Source organism: Sus scrofa, chromosome 14 (genome assembly GCF_000003025.6).
Source record: "Sus scrofa isolate TJ Tabasco breed Duroc chromosome 14, Sscrofa11.1, whole genome shotgun sequence".
Lineage (NCBI taxonomy): Eukaryota > Metazoa > Chordata > Mammalia > Artiodactyla > Suidae > Sus > Sus scrofa.
The window spans coordinates 126,634,323-126,650,599 of NC_010456.5; the positions used below are offsets into that span (position 1 = coordinate 126,634,323).

At 35.1% G+C, this 16,277-nt stretch overlaps 1 protein-coding gene across 1 annotated transcript in view; it reads left to right on the top strand.

The window, feature by feature from the left end:
- The window catches only part of CCDC172 (coiled-coil domain containing 172), an 88,495-nt gene extending 85,211 nt beyond the window's left edge, over positions 1 to 3,284 (top strand). Inside the window, exons 8-9 of the mRNA XM_021073407.1 lie at positions 1,056 to 1,143; positions 2,162 to 3,284. Of these exons, the coding sequence (XP_020929066.1) occupies positions 1,056 to 1,143; positions 2,162 to 2,203 (130 nt within the window). The 3' untranslated portion in view covers positions 2,204 to 3,284. The remainder of the gene's footprint in view (positions 1 to 1,055; positions 1,144 to 2,161) is intronic.

A 16,277-nucleotide genomic window follows, 5' to 3' on the forward strand; every position in this document is an offset into this window, starting at 1 on the left:
AAAAAACCCAGAATATTGAAAGGGTTAAAGATTTAATTGGAGAAAAGAAACATTGAGAATACTTTCTCACTCTCAAATTACAATGTATTTTAGGAGTTCCCATTTTGGCTCAGTGGGTTAAGGTCCCAACCTTGTCTCTGTGAAGATTCAGGTTCAAAACCTGGCCTCGCTTAGTGGGTTAAGTATCCAGGATTGCTGTAAGCTGTGGCATAGATTATAGCTGCAGCTCTGATTTGATGCCTGACCTGGGAACTTCTTTTTTTTTTTTTTTTTTTTTGGTTTTTTAGGGCTGCACCCACAGCACATGGAAGCTCCCAGGCGAGAGGTCAAATCAGAGTTGCAGCTTCCAGCCTATGCCACAGCCACAGCAACGCCAGATCCAAGCCATGACTGCAACCTACACCACAGCTCATGGCAATGCTGGATCCTTAACCCACTTGAGCAAGGCCAGGGATCAAACCCACAACTTCATAGTTCCTAGTTGGATTCGTTTCCACTGTGCCACAAGAGGAACTCCTGGCCGGGGAATTTCTGTATACTACAGGTGTGGCTGTAAAAAGAAAAAAAAAAATATATAATAAAAATATATATATATATATATATATATTTACATGTGTATTATAAAGTTAATGTTTAATTTTAGAGCAAGAAGCAATCTCAGAAGTCATTTTTTCTGTACTTAAAATTTTTCAGGTGAGGTTCAGGGAAGCTAGACAATTTAGCAATTTACTCAGTTTTTTAGTGGCCAGGACTGAAACAGAAGTTTTCAGACCATACTATATTTTTCCAAATAAACTATATTGCTCTTTTATTTAACTAATATTTTTGTGTCTATTATTTATTGAGTCTACCTTTTTTTCTTTATGGGAGTTTTTTTTCAAAAATTTATATAGTACTCAAAAAATTATAAAGAATTAAAATTTCTTTCCAAATTCTTTAGTGTTAACTTGAAACTCTGATAATAGAAGCCATAAATCTGCCACTATTCATGTAGTAAAGAATTGTTATAAAATTTTATTGCTGAACTAATAGAGTGAATTTTTCCTTTAAAACAGACTTAAAAAGGAATTAGAACTTTATAAGGAAGATGACATGCAAAGTGTTTATGATGCCCTTCAAACAGAAATAGAATTTTTGGAGTTGGTAAGCTATCATTGATTGTTTAACTTTTGTTCAGCATTTTTTTTTTTTAGACCTGCTGTTAAGAATGGTTTTACTCAAACACATCTCATGGAACTAGTGTTCTGCCCTTCACATGGATTTGCACTAGATTTAAAAAAATAGCAACAATAAACAAAACTAAGGTCAAGATATAAATCTATGAAGTGTTTTGAGTCCTGGAGAGTTAGATGCTACATGAAACAAGTTATATTTAAAGAGAATATGTACAATTTAAGAAAAGTTCAAAACTGACCTCACAATATTCCCTTGACTGAAACTGTTACAAGATTAATGCACCAAAGAGATTTAACTACCATAATGCTTAAAAGCTTTTTGTTTTTGATAGGCATAAATTATACTTTTATTATATTTAATTCTAAAACTTTCCTATTACAGATTTTTATGATTTCAAGAACTTTGGATCCAATTATTGGAAATATTTTCAGATTGTGTGGCAGCACTTTAAATTGCTTTTAACCTCTTACTTTGGTTGTTTATAAAGTGAACATAGTATTTGCCATGCTCTATTTTAATAGATGACATATATAACTAGCTTTAAAGTATGTTAAAATATAGTTTTAGGGAGTTCCTGTTGTGGCGCAGTGGAAACGAATCTGACTAGTAACCATGAGGTTGCAGGTTTGATCCCTGACCTCACTCAGTGGGTTGAGGATCCAGCATTGTTGTGAGCTGTGGTAGGTCTCAGACACAGCTCAGATCCCAAGTAGCTGTGGCTATGGTGTAGGCCCGCGGCTGTAGCTCTGATTTGACCCCTAGCATTGGAACCTCTATATGCTGCGGGTATAGCCCTAAAATACATATATTCTGGAAATTTTTAAACAAGAAAAAGTTTATGTTAGAATTTCTATACTTGTAAAAACTTTCAAAAGTAGAATTTATGAATGCCCAGCGTTATTGTTGTGCTAAATTTATGTGAATTTTATGTAATTATTTTATTAAAAATTTAATTTTTCTCATGGATAATTTTGTTTCATTTCAGACATTGGCACAGAAAGATCTTCAGGAAATAAATAACTTGTAGAGAGTTGATCAGCTATCTAAGATTTGATCAAAACATCTTAGTGTCATTGTGATAGATACATGAATGATACCCATTACAACAGATTCTTGTGGAAAATGTGAGGTCCACAATGCTCAGATTTGTTGAAATCTAGAATTGGTATATTAGCACTTAAAAAAATAATTTTGCAGTTTTATTACCTACTAAAACCTAAAGGGTTTTTGATGTGGCTTTATTGTGTTTCTATAGGAAGAAGAAAGGAGAAATAGATATTGGGCCCTCAGGCTTCTTACATCCCCCTGAACCTTAAGCTGATCTGTACTTTCTATGTTGTTTATTCTTTGTTGCAGTTTACCTTGAATCCAGTCAAACACATGTAGGAAGAAAAGCTCAGATTTTTGACCCAATTTTGTCAGTGCCATTTGCACCAACAAAGATGCTTCCTTTCATTTTAGTCCTTCTCTAATCATACGATGTCTGTTGACAGAGGTCTTCAGAGGCCTTTCATCTGCAAAAGCCAGTTTCCTCCATTTTTCTTTAAATTTTTCTGTAGAGTCAAGTCTGGGGCACCTGTAGCCACTTTTCAGCAGTTTGTGCTGCCAGTTTTCTTCCTAATGCCAGTGTTGGTTAAAATGAAATGTCATCTACTTGGGGATGTAGAGAGACTCCTTATAGCCGTCAGGATTCCTTTTTGTTGGTGGCCTGAAATACTGAAAATGAAAACAGTGTTCTTATGTTGGAATCAAATTCGGTAGTGCCACCAAATTTCCAACATCAGATATCGTTCTGCTGTTAGCAATCCTAACTAGGAAGAAAAGTATGTTTTCAACAAGGCCCTAAATTGTGGTAGAGGAGGGAGGAGAACAAAACCTGTTTAAGGGTATTGCTCAAAGTACTGAATGCAAATGTTTTCTTTTGTGGTTGTAGTTGAATTAGTTTAATATCAAATATGAGATGTTTACAGATGTCTTAGATCTACTGATATTTAAGGTAGTCCTGTTTGAAATCAGGTCTTATCTGGGCATAGCTTCTTGCATAGATTGCTTTACAATTTTTTTTTTTTAAGCAGCAAAGTTAAAAATCTCCTTTGAGATGTGTAGCAGTTGCCATCTGTTTAAATAATTTGCATTTTCAGAAGTTATTTTTATTTTGATTCTTTAAATATTTAATAATAATTACTTTTGATTAAGAAAAACAATGATATCAGGGAATTACAGTCTATTTTATATCAAAATATAGAGTGTGAAATGGTTATTGGAATTAGTCATGACTTCAATTCTGTCTTAGTTTAGTTTATTTATAGTTTAGTCTATTTATCCAACCACATTCAAAGTTCTAAGTCTTGTGAATGTTTATTATTAAATGTGTATCATATCATTAATATGCAGATAAGTTTACATGTAAAGACTTTTTCACTTACCAGTAATTTCAGTTCATTATTGGTTTGTAGCTGAAATATTAATGTGAAGTAGAGATGTACCAATTATTTGCATAACACAAAATGGCATATATGCAAAATAAACTCTTACTGATATAATAGTCTTTTCACATGTGTGTCAAATAGAATATCTAGATTAAATATGCAGTAATGGAATCAGAATTCATATGAATTGAAGTTGAGAAAATGGTTCATAACATGTTTTCATTATTTCAAAATGCTAAAAATGCATATTTTAAGGTTTAAACTGACTTTCAAACAATTGAATGATTATTTTAGCACTTCATGATAGAGTAAATACAAAGTACTGACCATGTGATACCAACCAAAATAACTGGGACTATTAGAATCAATGTAATCAAAGGAACAAGTTCATTGAACAAAGAAAATACAACAATCAATAGAAATTGCAGTGTATGAAATTAAACTGCACTGTTAATATATCAGCAGATTGGATTTGTTTTTAGATTTTTTAAAGAATTAGTAATTCATGAAACTCTCAAGTAGGAAGAATAACTGAAATTATCTAGATAAAAATGTGTCTCAGACTAACTAATTACCCTGGAGGTAAGACTTTGACTATACATTAAAAACAACTTTTAAATGAATGCTTCTTCATTAAGTAAATTCACTAAATTTTCCCTATACTTAGTTATAACCAAAGCCTAAGTAACCCAAAGCAACACTGATACACTTCTGGGGTTCCTGGCATGCTACCATAGCTCTTTACTGAAGCAACTTTCTTTGCAGAAGCAACTTTTGAATTTTAAGCCCACCACTAGGGATAATACTAGGATGTATAGACAGTTTGCTGCATATTTTTCCTGCTGATTAATGGAGTTGTTTGGCTAGTAGAAAAACAGCAACAGAATTATAAGATGTGATGCATGATCACTGGACTAGAAATTCCTTTCTTTATTCTCTGGCCTAATTATTGAAATGGGAGGAAAAAGCAAAGAAAAGGAAAAGCTTTAAGGTATGTACAGTTAGGAATATTTCTAAACTACTCATTGTTTTATCTATGGTAGTGTTTTCTTCTGTAAAAGAAACGAAAATTGAGGCACACGTTGTCTGTCTTCCCTTTTTTTTCTTGAAATTTGAAAAAGCACAATGAGATTCTTAAAGTCAGTATAAGGTTGAAGTCATTGTATCATAACGAATTGGAATCTAGAAATGTCTTAAAAAAGAGTCAGTTGAGATTGGTAATTTTTTATAGAGTAGAAATTATGCTGAGAAAAATCTGTTTGGTCTTTTACCAAAAGGGCAATCAGTAATTCAGCTGGTTAGCTGCAGATGGACAGACAGCATGTACTGGACAGGCCCTGTTCTAATCTATGCTGAGGACAAAGTCCCTTTCTATTTTGTACCAATCAATCATACATAACTGTGTCACATTATTATGAATAAGTCATTTATTTGCAGCCCAGAAAACAGTAGCAGTTCAGTGACATGATTAGAAATAAATATGATATGTTTTTTAACCCTGGGTATAGAGGGTAAGGTGTTCTGTCGTTCAAATATTTATTTATAGTATAAATTTGAAATTTGAAGTTGTTTAATATACTAAGAAATATTTTAATATTTGAAGCAGAATTTTAGTTCAACTTTTATGTTTCTTCTTGACTCCTCTCCTTTCTTATCCTGAAAAACTTGAAACAAATACATTTGCCTTTCAGAGTCTAGTTCAGAGCATTTTCTGTCAAGGGAATTTTTTGCAAGATGCGAACTAAAAATGAAAAATATTTTTTGTCATTAGCCTGAAGCAGGGATTAAGTCTTAGAATTTTGTGGTCCTTTTATCTTAAGACAACAGATTCTTCTTTTTTTCTTTTTTAATGGAAGAGCAAGAAGAATGAAGTTGTCTTTAAAAATGCTGGAGGTAGGAATGTAGAGTTAGTTGCATTTGTGCTTCTCAAACCCTATATTCTCAAGTTTAAGTTTTACTGGGCCTACTAATGATCAAATCATTATCTCAGTGAAGAACCTTTATTTTCTCATTACTGATATTTAATAAAAGAATAATACTGAGACAGCATTGAGTAATGTATCAGTGAAATAATGTAGTGATTCCCTATTCTATAAGCGAGAGCAGGGATTTCATTGGTTTCTTGTTATTCATTGTACTGAGGGTCATATTCATTAAACATGAGGAAAATTTTGCAGGGTACTGCTGGTTGTAAGAACATATTTACTTTGGTTGGAGGAAAAAAAGAAAGCATAACAAAGAAAGCCATGACTGATGGTAAAATGCTCTCCTAGCTGCTGAAATGAAAAGTATCAAGAGCAAAGCTGTCAGAACTGAATGCTTATTTAAACAACTGCTTTTGATACATAGTGAATTTATCTTTAGAAGACCTTTGTGAAATTGACAGAAACAGAATTCAAATGTCTGGGAAAATAAAGAGTGAGTAAAAATGTGAAATTAATAACAATAACTGATATAAGTAGCTGTGCAAAACGGGCCCATAGAGTGGGAGAAAAATGAATTTATTGTTTTCTTACAACCAGAAGAGCTATAGTATTCTATTAATTATAAGTTAATTATTGTGCGAGTTGTAATAAATTGTCATTCTAATTAGTCGGTAAATAAAATCTTGTTAAAATAAAATTCTCTTAATCTACATTGAATAGATACAAATATAATTACTAATGAATATTTCTGGATAGGGCTTTGTGATTACTGAGAGAAAGTGTTTGTAAATTCAGACCACCATTATATAATATGGTTGTTGACAGTTTTCGTGGTCTTTAGACAAAGAAGCTCCTGGTTGGGAATAGTTGACATGAAAGTGGTCATAGGGTCAGTGTAATGTCAGCTCTAAAATCTGGTACCAATTAAATTTGCAAAATGAAAGTTTATAAAAATATTTTTATCCAATAAAATCAAAAGTCTTTATTTATTGAAATTCTAGTTGGTGACCGAGCATATATCCCAGTTTTTGCAGAACTGAGATTTTTGATTGATGATCTGGTTCATATAAGTTCACAGAGGGCAGTGGTCCTCTTCATTTACAGTTTAATTGATTGAGCTTCAGTTCCAACAATCTTAAAAATACACTGTTTTGAAAATATGCTTATAATAAGATCTTACATAACAGATAAATATTAGAAAATGAAAGAAATTTGAGACTCATTTAAATCACCCTTTTGGTACCAGAAAACATTGATTAATCAGAATCAGTGAATGTGAATCTTTAAATAACTAAGACTATCCTTTATGCTCCATGAGAAGAAAGGGGCAGATCAGTACAAAACAGACTCAAATCAAGTATTATTGAGAATTCACCTTCTGAGTATCTCTTGAAATTAATATCTATTCATCCTACTTTATTATACTTTCTGTAGATGTATTATTTTTTTCAGTGTTACCCTGTGGTCATTGATAATTTAAGGTGATAACCTGAGGAATGGCATCTTCTTAAAATATCAAATAATGAGATTTATAATCATATACTTGCTAAAGCAGGAATATGGACTAATGGAGAACTTCCAGAAAGATAAACATGTAAAAGAATCTCTGATTAACTGAAAATTAACACTCTTCTCATTTCTTTCTTTTCCTCTTCTATTGTTCCTCCATCCATTCTTTCATTCGTCCATCTAGCCATCCATCCTGGCTCCTAGCTACCTCTTGGAACTTGTGTCGTACACTTTCCTCCTTGCATGTTCTTCTCCAGCCACACTGTCCTTTCTGCTTCACAAAGAGACCTGATTTACTCTGGCCTTGGGCTCATTTCAGAACCTGTGTTCCTCTGCTGGGATGCTGCTCTTCTTGATCCTTGTATGGCTGTCTGCTTGTGTCATCCAGGTGTTAGCTGAAGTGCCACCACCTGGGAGAAGCCTTCCTTTAAACAGTTGGTCTAAGGTAGTCACATGATCACATTGTCACCCACTCTGGTTTAATTCTCTTCATACTACTTGTGATTTCTGGTATCTTTCTTTGTTTCTGTTTATCACTACTCAACCACTAGTTGCATGAGAGCTGGGGTATTATTTGTCTTATGCACCACTTTTTTCTCAGAGCCTAGAACGTTACCATACAGACATTGTTTAATAAAGGTATGTTGAGGTATGGCTTGAATTAACTTGTTAACCATATTTATTAATTGAAGATTTTAGTAAAAATTATTGATTCTGTTGTTGAAACTGGATTCATTTATTGTTCTCTTTCTTGGTCGAATTACCTATCCCTAATTTTTTTACTCTTTCTGAGCCTCTGTTTACTTAGTTGAAAATGGTAGTGATGATGTTTGCTAATTCCAGGACTCATCTGTGTAGAACAACCAATGAAACCATTGAAAAGAAACTAGAAGAAAATAATGATCCCATATCCCATCATGAAAAAAGTTTGTGAGTCTCTCAATGGTCACTTACAGCTTTCTATTATCAAGCTGTTGATTGGCAGGTAATGATTATGAATGCTTACTTTCCATCAGCTGCTAGAAAGTGAAAATTGTAAGTTGCTTGCAAGCTATGAATGTGCATTAGAGCAGTTTAAAAGCATTATTTCTCCATGGTAATAGAAAATTTTGAAATGTGTTTGCTTCCAACTATGATTTATTTGGCTTTTTGGTCCGAAATACAAAATTTAAGCAATTCTTTTTTAATTCAGCATCATATTTAGAAAAATGTATGAGTGCCACCTGCTGGATTTCTCTGGCACCACCTTGAACAAGATAGAACAAAATTGGAGGAAGTTTGGGAGTAACAAATCCTTGTAAAAGAGTGTCCCTTCCTTTCCTCCTTCCCTTCTTCCCTCCTTCTTTCCTTCTCCATTTGTGTAGGGATAAATATAAAATTTCTCTCTATAGATCTCCAGTTCTTCCATATAAAATTTTCAAATAGGGGGTATTTGATGCTTATTTTCAAATTACTATCACATGTACCCTTAGAGAAAATATGAAGTTTAAGGGATGTAAAAGTGAAATTTCTGTAATATTATAGTACTGTTTTTACTTTTGATAAACTTAAGAGAGCCTTATTGGTTTAATCAATACATTTTCTTTGCTTTTGAATTTAAATATATAAGTAACAGACTTTTGCCTTGAGACCAGATGAAAAGTTGATGTTAATTTAAGTTGTTGATGATATATGTAACTTCTGAGTGTGTTCATCTTGTCTATTTAGTATGTCATTAGTCTTCAAAAATTCATTCATGAATTGCTGGTCCATCAAAGTGAAGTCATTCTACTTAGGATCTTTGGTAATTGACCTACCAATCAGCTTTATTGCTAGATATGTGTTTCCTTTAAAGCTTTATTTAAGAATCCCTCTTCTTATCATTTAACAGCTATAGAATTTATTACATCATGATTCATGTTATTTCATGAATTGCAATTGGAACATCAACAGTGCTGTTGATAAAGGGAAATTGTGGTTAGTATCTATTGAATTCAAGAGTATCTTAACACATACTTAAATATATGTCCAGTCCATCAGTAAATCCTCTTGTTTGTGCCTTCAAAATATATGTAGAACCTGAAATCTTTTCTCATCACAGTATGGTTACTGCCCTTGTATAGGCTCCCTGAAACTTCCTTTCTTTTCTGCTTTATCTCTTAGCACTTATCCTATATATATTTTACTTGTTTATGAATTCTGTCATATTCACTGTGTATCTTTCAGACTAGAATGTAGGGGATTTTTGTCTCTCATTCACTGCTCTCTCCCCAGTGCCTACTGCAATGCCTGACACATAGAGTATATTCATAAAATTTATTTCTTATGCAAATAGGTTTGCTTTGAGTTATCCTCTTTCTCAAAATATTTTATAAATTATATTAGTAGGGACATATCTTGGTGCTTTTTTCGAATCCAACTTAAAATGTCCAAATAAGTATAACCTTCCTATCAGTTACATACACTCAGTTTGACTATCTCTCATTATATTTTAAGGTGAAAAATTAGAACCTAATAAACAGAATGTCATGATAGTTGTGGCATAAGACCAAAGGTGACTCTGATCTGTGCTTAAGGAACTTACACTTCTTCCTGAGGATTGTTAAGAGGTTGTTGTGAAGTCAGAGATGCTAGATTTATTCTTCAGTGCCATAGAAGTTGGGTTTATGTTTTATTGTATTTTGCTTTGTTTTTCTAAAGGACATCAAACTTGGCAGTCTTTTGCAAGGAATTCTGTGTATTTCCTGATATGTGAACATTTGACTTGTATGTATATTTGTGTTAGCCTGAATTCAGAATTCCATCCCTGATCTCTCAAGCTAGATCCTCTATAGCAGTCATCTCTAATCCTCACCTCTGTCCTACAAGACAGGAATGTTGATGATTGTTCTACAGCTAAGGAAACTGAGGCTGCAAGGCTAAGCAAATGACAAGATAATACAGTGCCAGGACTACCTGAACTCAGTGCTCTCTAGCAAATGCTATATTTCCCAATTTAGAATACCTAGGGTCTGATTTGCCTGGGTTCGGAAAGACAGCAAAGAGTCATTTCTCTCATAGATGCAGAGAGGAGTTTACTAGGTACCAAGGATGTTTAAACTGCCTCCTCTCCAATGGAGGCCACTGCTTCCTCCTTCCCAGCAGGTATGGAGGTAATTGAAATAGGAATACTGATTCCTTTAAGATATTAAGATATTTAAGTGTTCCTGCTTCTACCACATGTCTCCTGATACCACCAGGCAAATTAAAAATGCCTTCTGTGCCTCATAGAACTTTTTCTGATTGTGCATTATAGTATTATTCAGCAGTGGTATAGTCGTTAGTCTCTCCTGGATTGTGAGCTGTGTGAGGGCCGGGATTTTCATTTATTTATCTTTGCATGTTGAATCCAAACCACAGTGCCTGGCACAGAACAGATACCCAATAACTGTGGAAGACTTCATGCATGTTACTAACTTCTGTTCACGTATTTAATGAGTTGATTAGAGTTTATAGATTGGCCTGGAGCCTAATCATTTTTAATACTTTAGGTGAGAGAACATGTATGCTACGATCTAAGTAACCTATCTCACATTAACTTTTGAACCTTTATTTCTTTCTCAAATTCTGTTCTGGTGATTTTCCCCAAAAACTCTAATTTGTACTCAGTACAACCAATTGCCGTTTGTCATTTATAGTAGCACCTTGATAGTATTAAAAGGGAAAGTGGGACTACTTACTGATATGGAAACATTTTTCACTGAATGGAGGAAGTGTCTTGAAAGACTAGCTGATGACATACTGCCAGATTAAATAATGAATGTATATAAACCAGTGGAAGAAGTTCTAGGAAAGGATGTTTTGGTTAACTCCATCCTGCAGGTATCAAAAGAAGTAGACTTGACCAAAGACAAGGAGTGTTATGCAGTGATGATGTAGTGCTACACACATTGATGTACTTGTTTAATTCAGTTATAATTTCTGTTTTCATAAAACTTCATTAACTAGGTTTAACTGGAAATATAAACTTATTTGAAGTAGTAAGAAATTGAGTAAGTTTTTGTTCTAACAAAGAAAGTTTTTGTTTTTACTTTGCATGGTAAGTAAATGAGGATCTATTTTTTTATCATTTATTTATATATGTATTTTTTCTACTGTACAGCATGGTGACCCAGTTACACATACATGTATACATTCTTTTTTCTCACATTAAGTATTCCATCATAAGTGACTAGACAGAGTACCCAATGCTACACAGCAGGATCCCATTGCTAATCCATCCCGAAGGCTACATTCTGCATCTATTTACCCAAAGCTCCCAGTCCCTCCCACAACCTCCCTTTCCCCCTTGGCAACCACAAGTCTATTCTCCAAGTCCATGATTTTCTTTTCTGTGGGAAGATTCATTTGTGCCATATATTAGGTTCTAGATATAAGTGATATCATATTGTATTTGTCTTTCTCTTTCTGACTTACTTCACTCATATTGTATTTGTCTTTCTCTTTCTGACTTACTTCACTCAGGATGAGAGTCTCTAGTTCCATCCATGTTGCTGCAAATGACATTATTTTGTTCTTTTTAATGGCTGAGTAGTATTCCATTGTGCATATATACCACATCTTCCTAATCCAGTCATCTGTCCATGGACATTTGGGTTGTTTCCATGTCTTGGCTATTGTGAATAGAGCTGCAATGAACATGAGGGTGCATGTGTATTTTTTAAGGAGAGTTTTGCCGGGATATATGCCCAAGAGTGGGATTGCTGAGTCATATGGTAGTTCTATGTATAGTTTTCTACGGTACCTCCATACTGTTCTCCGTAGTGCTTATACCAATTTATATTCCCACCAACAGTGCAGGAGGGTTCCCCTTTCTCCACACCCTCTGCAGCATTAGTTATTTGTGGGCTTAGTAATGATGGCCATTCTGACTGGTGTGAGGTGGTATCCCATGGTAGTTTTGATTTGCATTTCTCTAATAATCAGTGATGTTGAGCATTGTTTCAAGTGTTTGTTGGCCATCTGTATATCTTCCTTGGAGAAATGTCTCTTCAGGTCCTTTGCCCATTTTTCAATTGGGTTGTTGGGTTTTTTGCTGTTGAGTTGTATAAATTGTTTGTTTATTTTAGAGATTAGGCCCTTGTCAGTTGCATCATTTGAAACTATTTTCACCCATTCTGTAGTTGTCTTTTTGTTTTCTTGGCTTGCTTTAGAGAGTAAGATAAGACTAACGATAGGTTTACATACATTGGCTAGTCAGTTGTATTAATTTCTTGTTGCTGTGACAAATTACAACAAATTTAGTGGCTTAAAACAGCACACACTTGTTATCTTGCAGTTCTGGAGATCAGAAATCTGATGTGAATCTCACTGGACTAAACGCGAGGCGTGGTTAGGGTTGCACTCTGGAGACTTGGTGGATTAGTGGACTTCATTCCACTTGCAACCTGAATTTCTCTTTGCCCTATAACCAAACATATTCCCATCCTAGCCTTTGGAGAGTAGGATGTGGACATCTTTGAAGGGGCATTATTCTGCTGACCATGTCAGTGAAATATTCGTCTTCTCCAAACAGGTTTATCTGTCTTCTAAATGGTGCAGCACATTTTGTGTTAGTTTTCTTAGCAAGTCATTTTATTTTTTTATTCTTTTTTTTTTTTTTTTTTTTTTTTTTTTTTTTTTTTTTTTTTTTTTTTTGCTTGTTTAGGGCCGAAGCTGTGGCATATGGAAGTTCCCAGGCCGGGGATCTAATTGGAGCTGTAGTCACTGGCCTACACCACAGCCACAGCAACATGGGATCCAAGCTGAGTCTGGAACCTACACTGCAGCTCAGGACAATGCCCAGTCCTTAACCCACTGAGTGAGGCCAGGAATCAAACCCACATCCTCATGGGTACTAGTCAGATTAGTTACCTGCTGAGCAACAATGGAAATTCCACAAATCCTTTTAAATTGAGTGAACTATTCAGTGTTAGTTAATGACATTTTACTTTTTATGATTCTGTGACCCCTCTCCTGTCCTGCAATAAAGTAAAAACATAATGTAGTTGAGTAATTTTTTTTCCTTCGCAGGAAACATTTAGAGTCTCATAGTCCTTAACAAAAGCATTTCTTGGGAAGTTTTACGTTAGCACTTTTTTTTCCCTCTTTTTCCATCTCCTCCTCCTCCTAATTGTTAACAGCCCTGCTTTTCCTTTCTGAGCTCTTCCCAGGCAAGCTTTTAACATTCTTTTTCTCTCTGCTGTCTTGCCTACACTTGTCTTGTTTATCTGTTTTACTGGATTATTTCCACTCTTTGGTATTAAGTGAAACTGTGTCCCTTTGTTTTTCAGATTTTAAAACTTGGCGATTACTCCCTAGCTGAATCTCTCTTTTCTGGTAAAATGCTTCTTTTGGAATTCTCCCTAGAGAATTTATAACTTCAGAGTGACCTATATAAACTAAAGCAACAATACCCACCCTCCACACATGCTTTGGGAAAAGCACCTTGGTTGGTTCAAATTCTTAGAATCTGTTTTTGTTTAAAAAAACAGAAGATATTGCAGAGTAATGTGAAGTAAACAAGTCCGTGTGTCTCTGAAGGGTTTTCTGTCCTGTTGATTCTTTTGGCAGAAATCCATATGGTGGCTTAGCATATATATTTATAATAATTATAAATGAACTTGTTCTTGTGTGTTGTTCATAGAGATATTAAATTGTAAGTCCTCAGTCTAATGAAATTTTGCTCTGATGACTGCTGTGTGGGTCACATACACCTACAAAATATGATGTGATCCAAATAGTAAAAACCTTGAATTCAAGTATCCCGTGTTACATTATGAAATCAGCTTGGTTTTTAACATTCTAAATAAATATTTTTATTTTCTTTTAACTCATGTTATTTGAAAATGTGGTGGTTTAGCAGTTCCCATCGTAGCTCACTGGAAACAAACCTGACTAGGATCCATGTGGACGAAGTGGGTCCTGGCCTCACTAAGTGGGTTAAGGATCTGGCATTGCCTTGAGCTGTGGTGTAGTTTGCAGATGAGGCTTGGCTATAGCATTGCTGTGGCTGTGACATAGGCCAGTGACTACAGCTTCAATTTGACCTCTAACCTGGGAACCTCCATATGCTACGAGTACAGCCCTAAAAAGAAGAAAAAAAAAAATGTGGTGGCTTTCGACCCACAGTCTCATTCTGGCTCCGCCCTTTCAGTGTGACCTTGGACTTGTTATTTAACTCTTCTGGATTTCAATTTCCTAATTGGTATTAAAATAATAAAATACATAATGCCAATCTTATCAGATTGTTGTAAAGATTTTATGAGACAGACTACGTAGAGAACTACCATAATTCTGACACTGAATTATAGTCATTTTAATTGCTGTTGGGCAGAAGGTAGTATGGGACAGGTAAAGAATCTTAGCTTGGTATTAATGTTTTACTGTTGCTCTTTATATGCAAAGATGAACTTTCTGGTTCATATACTTTGATTTCTTGCTTTGAGTTACCAGAATTTCATATGTGTAGCTTGTATCCAAGACCTTTGACACACTGGCTATGGGAGAGGTGCATTCTGACAGTGTTAAACAGATTTTCACATGCAAACACTGTTGATGTCTTTTGCCAAGTCTGAAACAGCTAAAACTGACCAGCCTAGTGGAACTTTTGGCAATGATTTGATTTTGTTTTTGAGCAAATCCTGTTTGTTTTATGTTCTGGGATATAATCAGAGTCTGGGAACATGGTTTGTTGGACACTAAATACTCTTATGAATTCTAGTTGAAAGTAGCAGACTGAAAACAAGCTTTTACCTCTGCTTCTCCCCCAAACCCCACTAATATGATAGTAAAATGATTTAAAGACTCAAGGGCAAAGAGAAGATGATGTAGAGAGTTGATGGCAGTATGATTTTGAAAGCTGGAAAATGGATGGATGAGTGGTAAATGATTTAGCAAGTTTGAGAAAGTAGAGCCCAAACTGGCAGAGAGAAAGATTAAAGCTGCCTTGGTTTGCCCCTAAAGAATTCTCAAAACACTTGGAAATTGGCAGTACTCTGTACCTCTGGAAGTGGAGGTGAAAGTAGGACTGAGAACAAAGGGACTGATTAAATGTGTGTTTAAGAAACCCTGAGATCCTCAGATCCTATCCCCCATTCCAGCTGGGGAACATTCCCTCCCAAACTTTGGCAGAATATTTTAGGCTTATTTTCTGGAAAATAAGACAGAGAATCTCTGGACAGAGGGCAGTAAGCACTGATGAGGACAGAGTGTAATTACTGAGAACAGGGATTTAAAAAAGCTTACCTTCTGAAGGTTGTTTCCCAACCCTTTATTCTAACTCTCAAGGCTTGTTTGTTTGGGGCAATCAAATTACATCCTCCAGGCCAGCCAGAGTTTTCTAGTATGTTCTCAGGGTCAGCAGCATTAATATTATCTAGGAACTTACTAGACATGTAAATCTTAGGGACCTATCCCAGACCCACTAAATCAAGAGCTATAAGTGAGACCCAGCGGTGGTCTGTGTATTAACTTTTTTTTTTTTTGTCTTTTTAGGGCCTCATCCACAGCATATGAAGGTTCCTGGGCTAGGGTTCGAACTGGAGCCGTAGCTGCTGGCCTACACCACAGCCACAGCAATATAGGATCCAGGTTGCGTCTGCAGCCTACACCACAGCTCACAGCAACACCAGATCTTTAACCCACTGAGCAAGGCCAGGGAGTGAACCCACGTCCTCATAGATCCTAGTCGGGTTTGCTACCACAGAGCCACAAGGGGAGCTCCAGCCCTCCAGGTCATCCTGATGCACACTCAAGCTTGAGAACCACACTGCTCTGAACAAAAATTGGAATATCCTTCTCTGAGGCATTTCATAGGCTCAAAATAAAAAACTTTAGGAAAGAAATTTTTCTATGAAACAGTCCAGCCAGATGAACCCAGGGTAAAACTCACAATTGACAAGCACCACCCATGCGTCCAGAGCTTCAGTTAACCTTTTATAGCCTCATGCTTAAATAGAAACAGTCCGTATTCACAAGGCATGCCTTTTACATGAAGAGGACCTAGCCAAACAAATAGGGGAAAAGGCAATTTGGGAGAAAGACATTATACTGAGATAAAAACTTAAAAAAAAAATCATTGATATCCTCAAAGAAATGAGAAGATACTGGATGTAAATAAATGAAATTAAAAATATGTTAGCAGAAATTTTAAAAAAATAAGAGTTAAAAGGTAAAATTGAAGAAATCTTCCAGAAAGTAGAGCAAAAAGACAGAAGAAAAATGGAGAAGATTAGAGAAT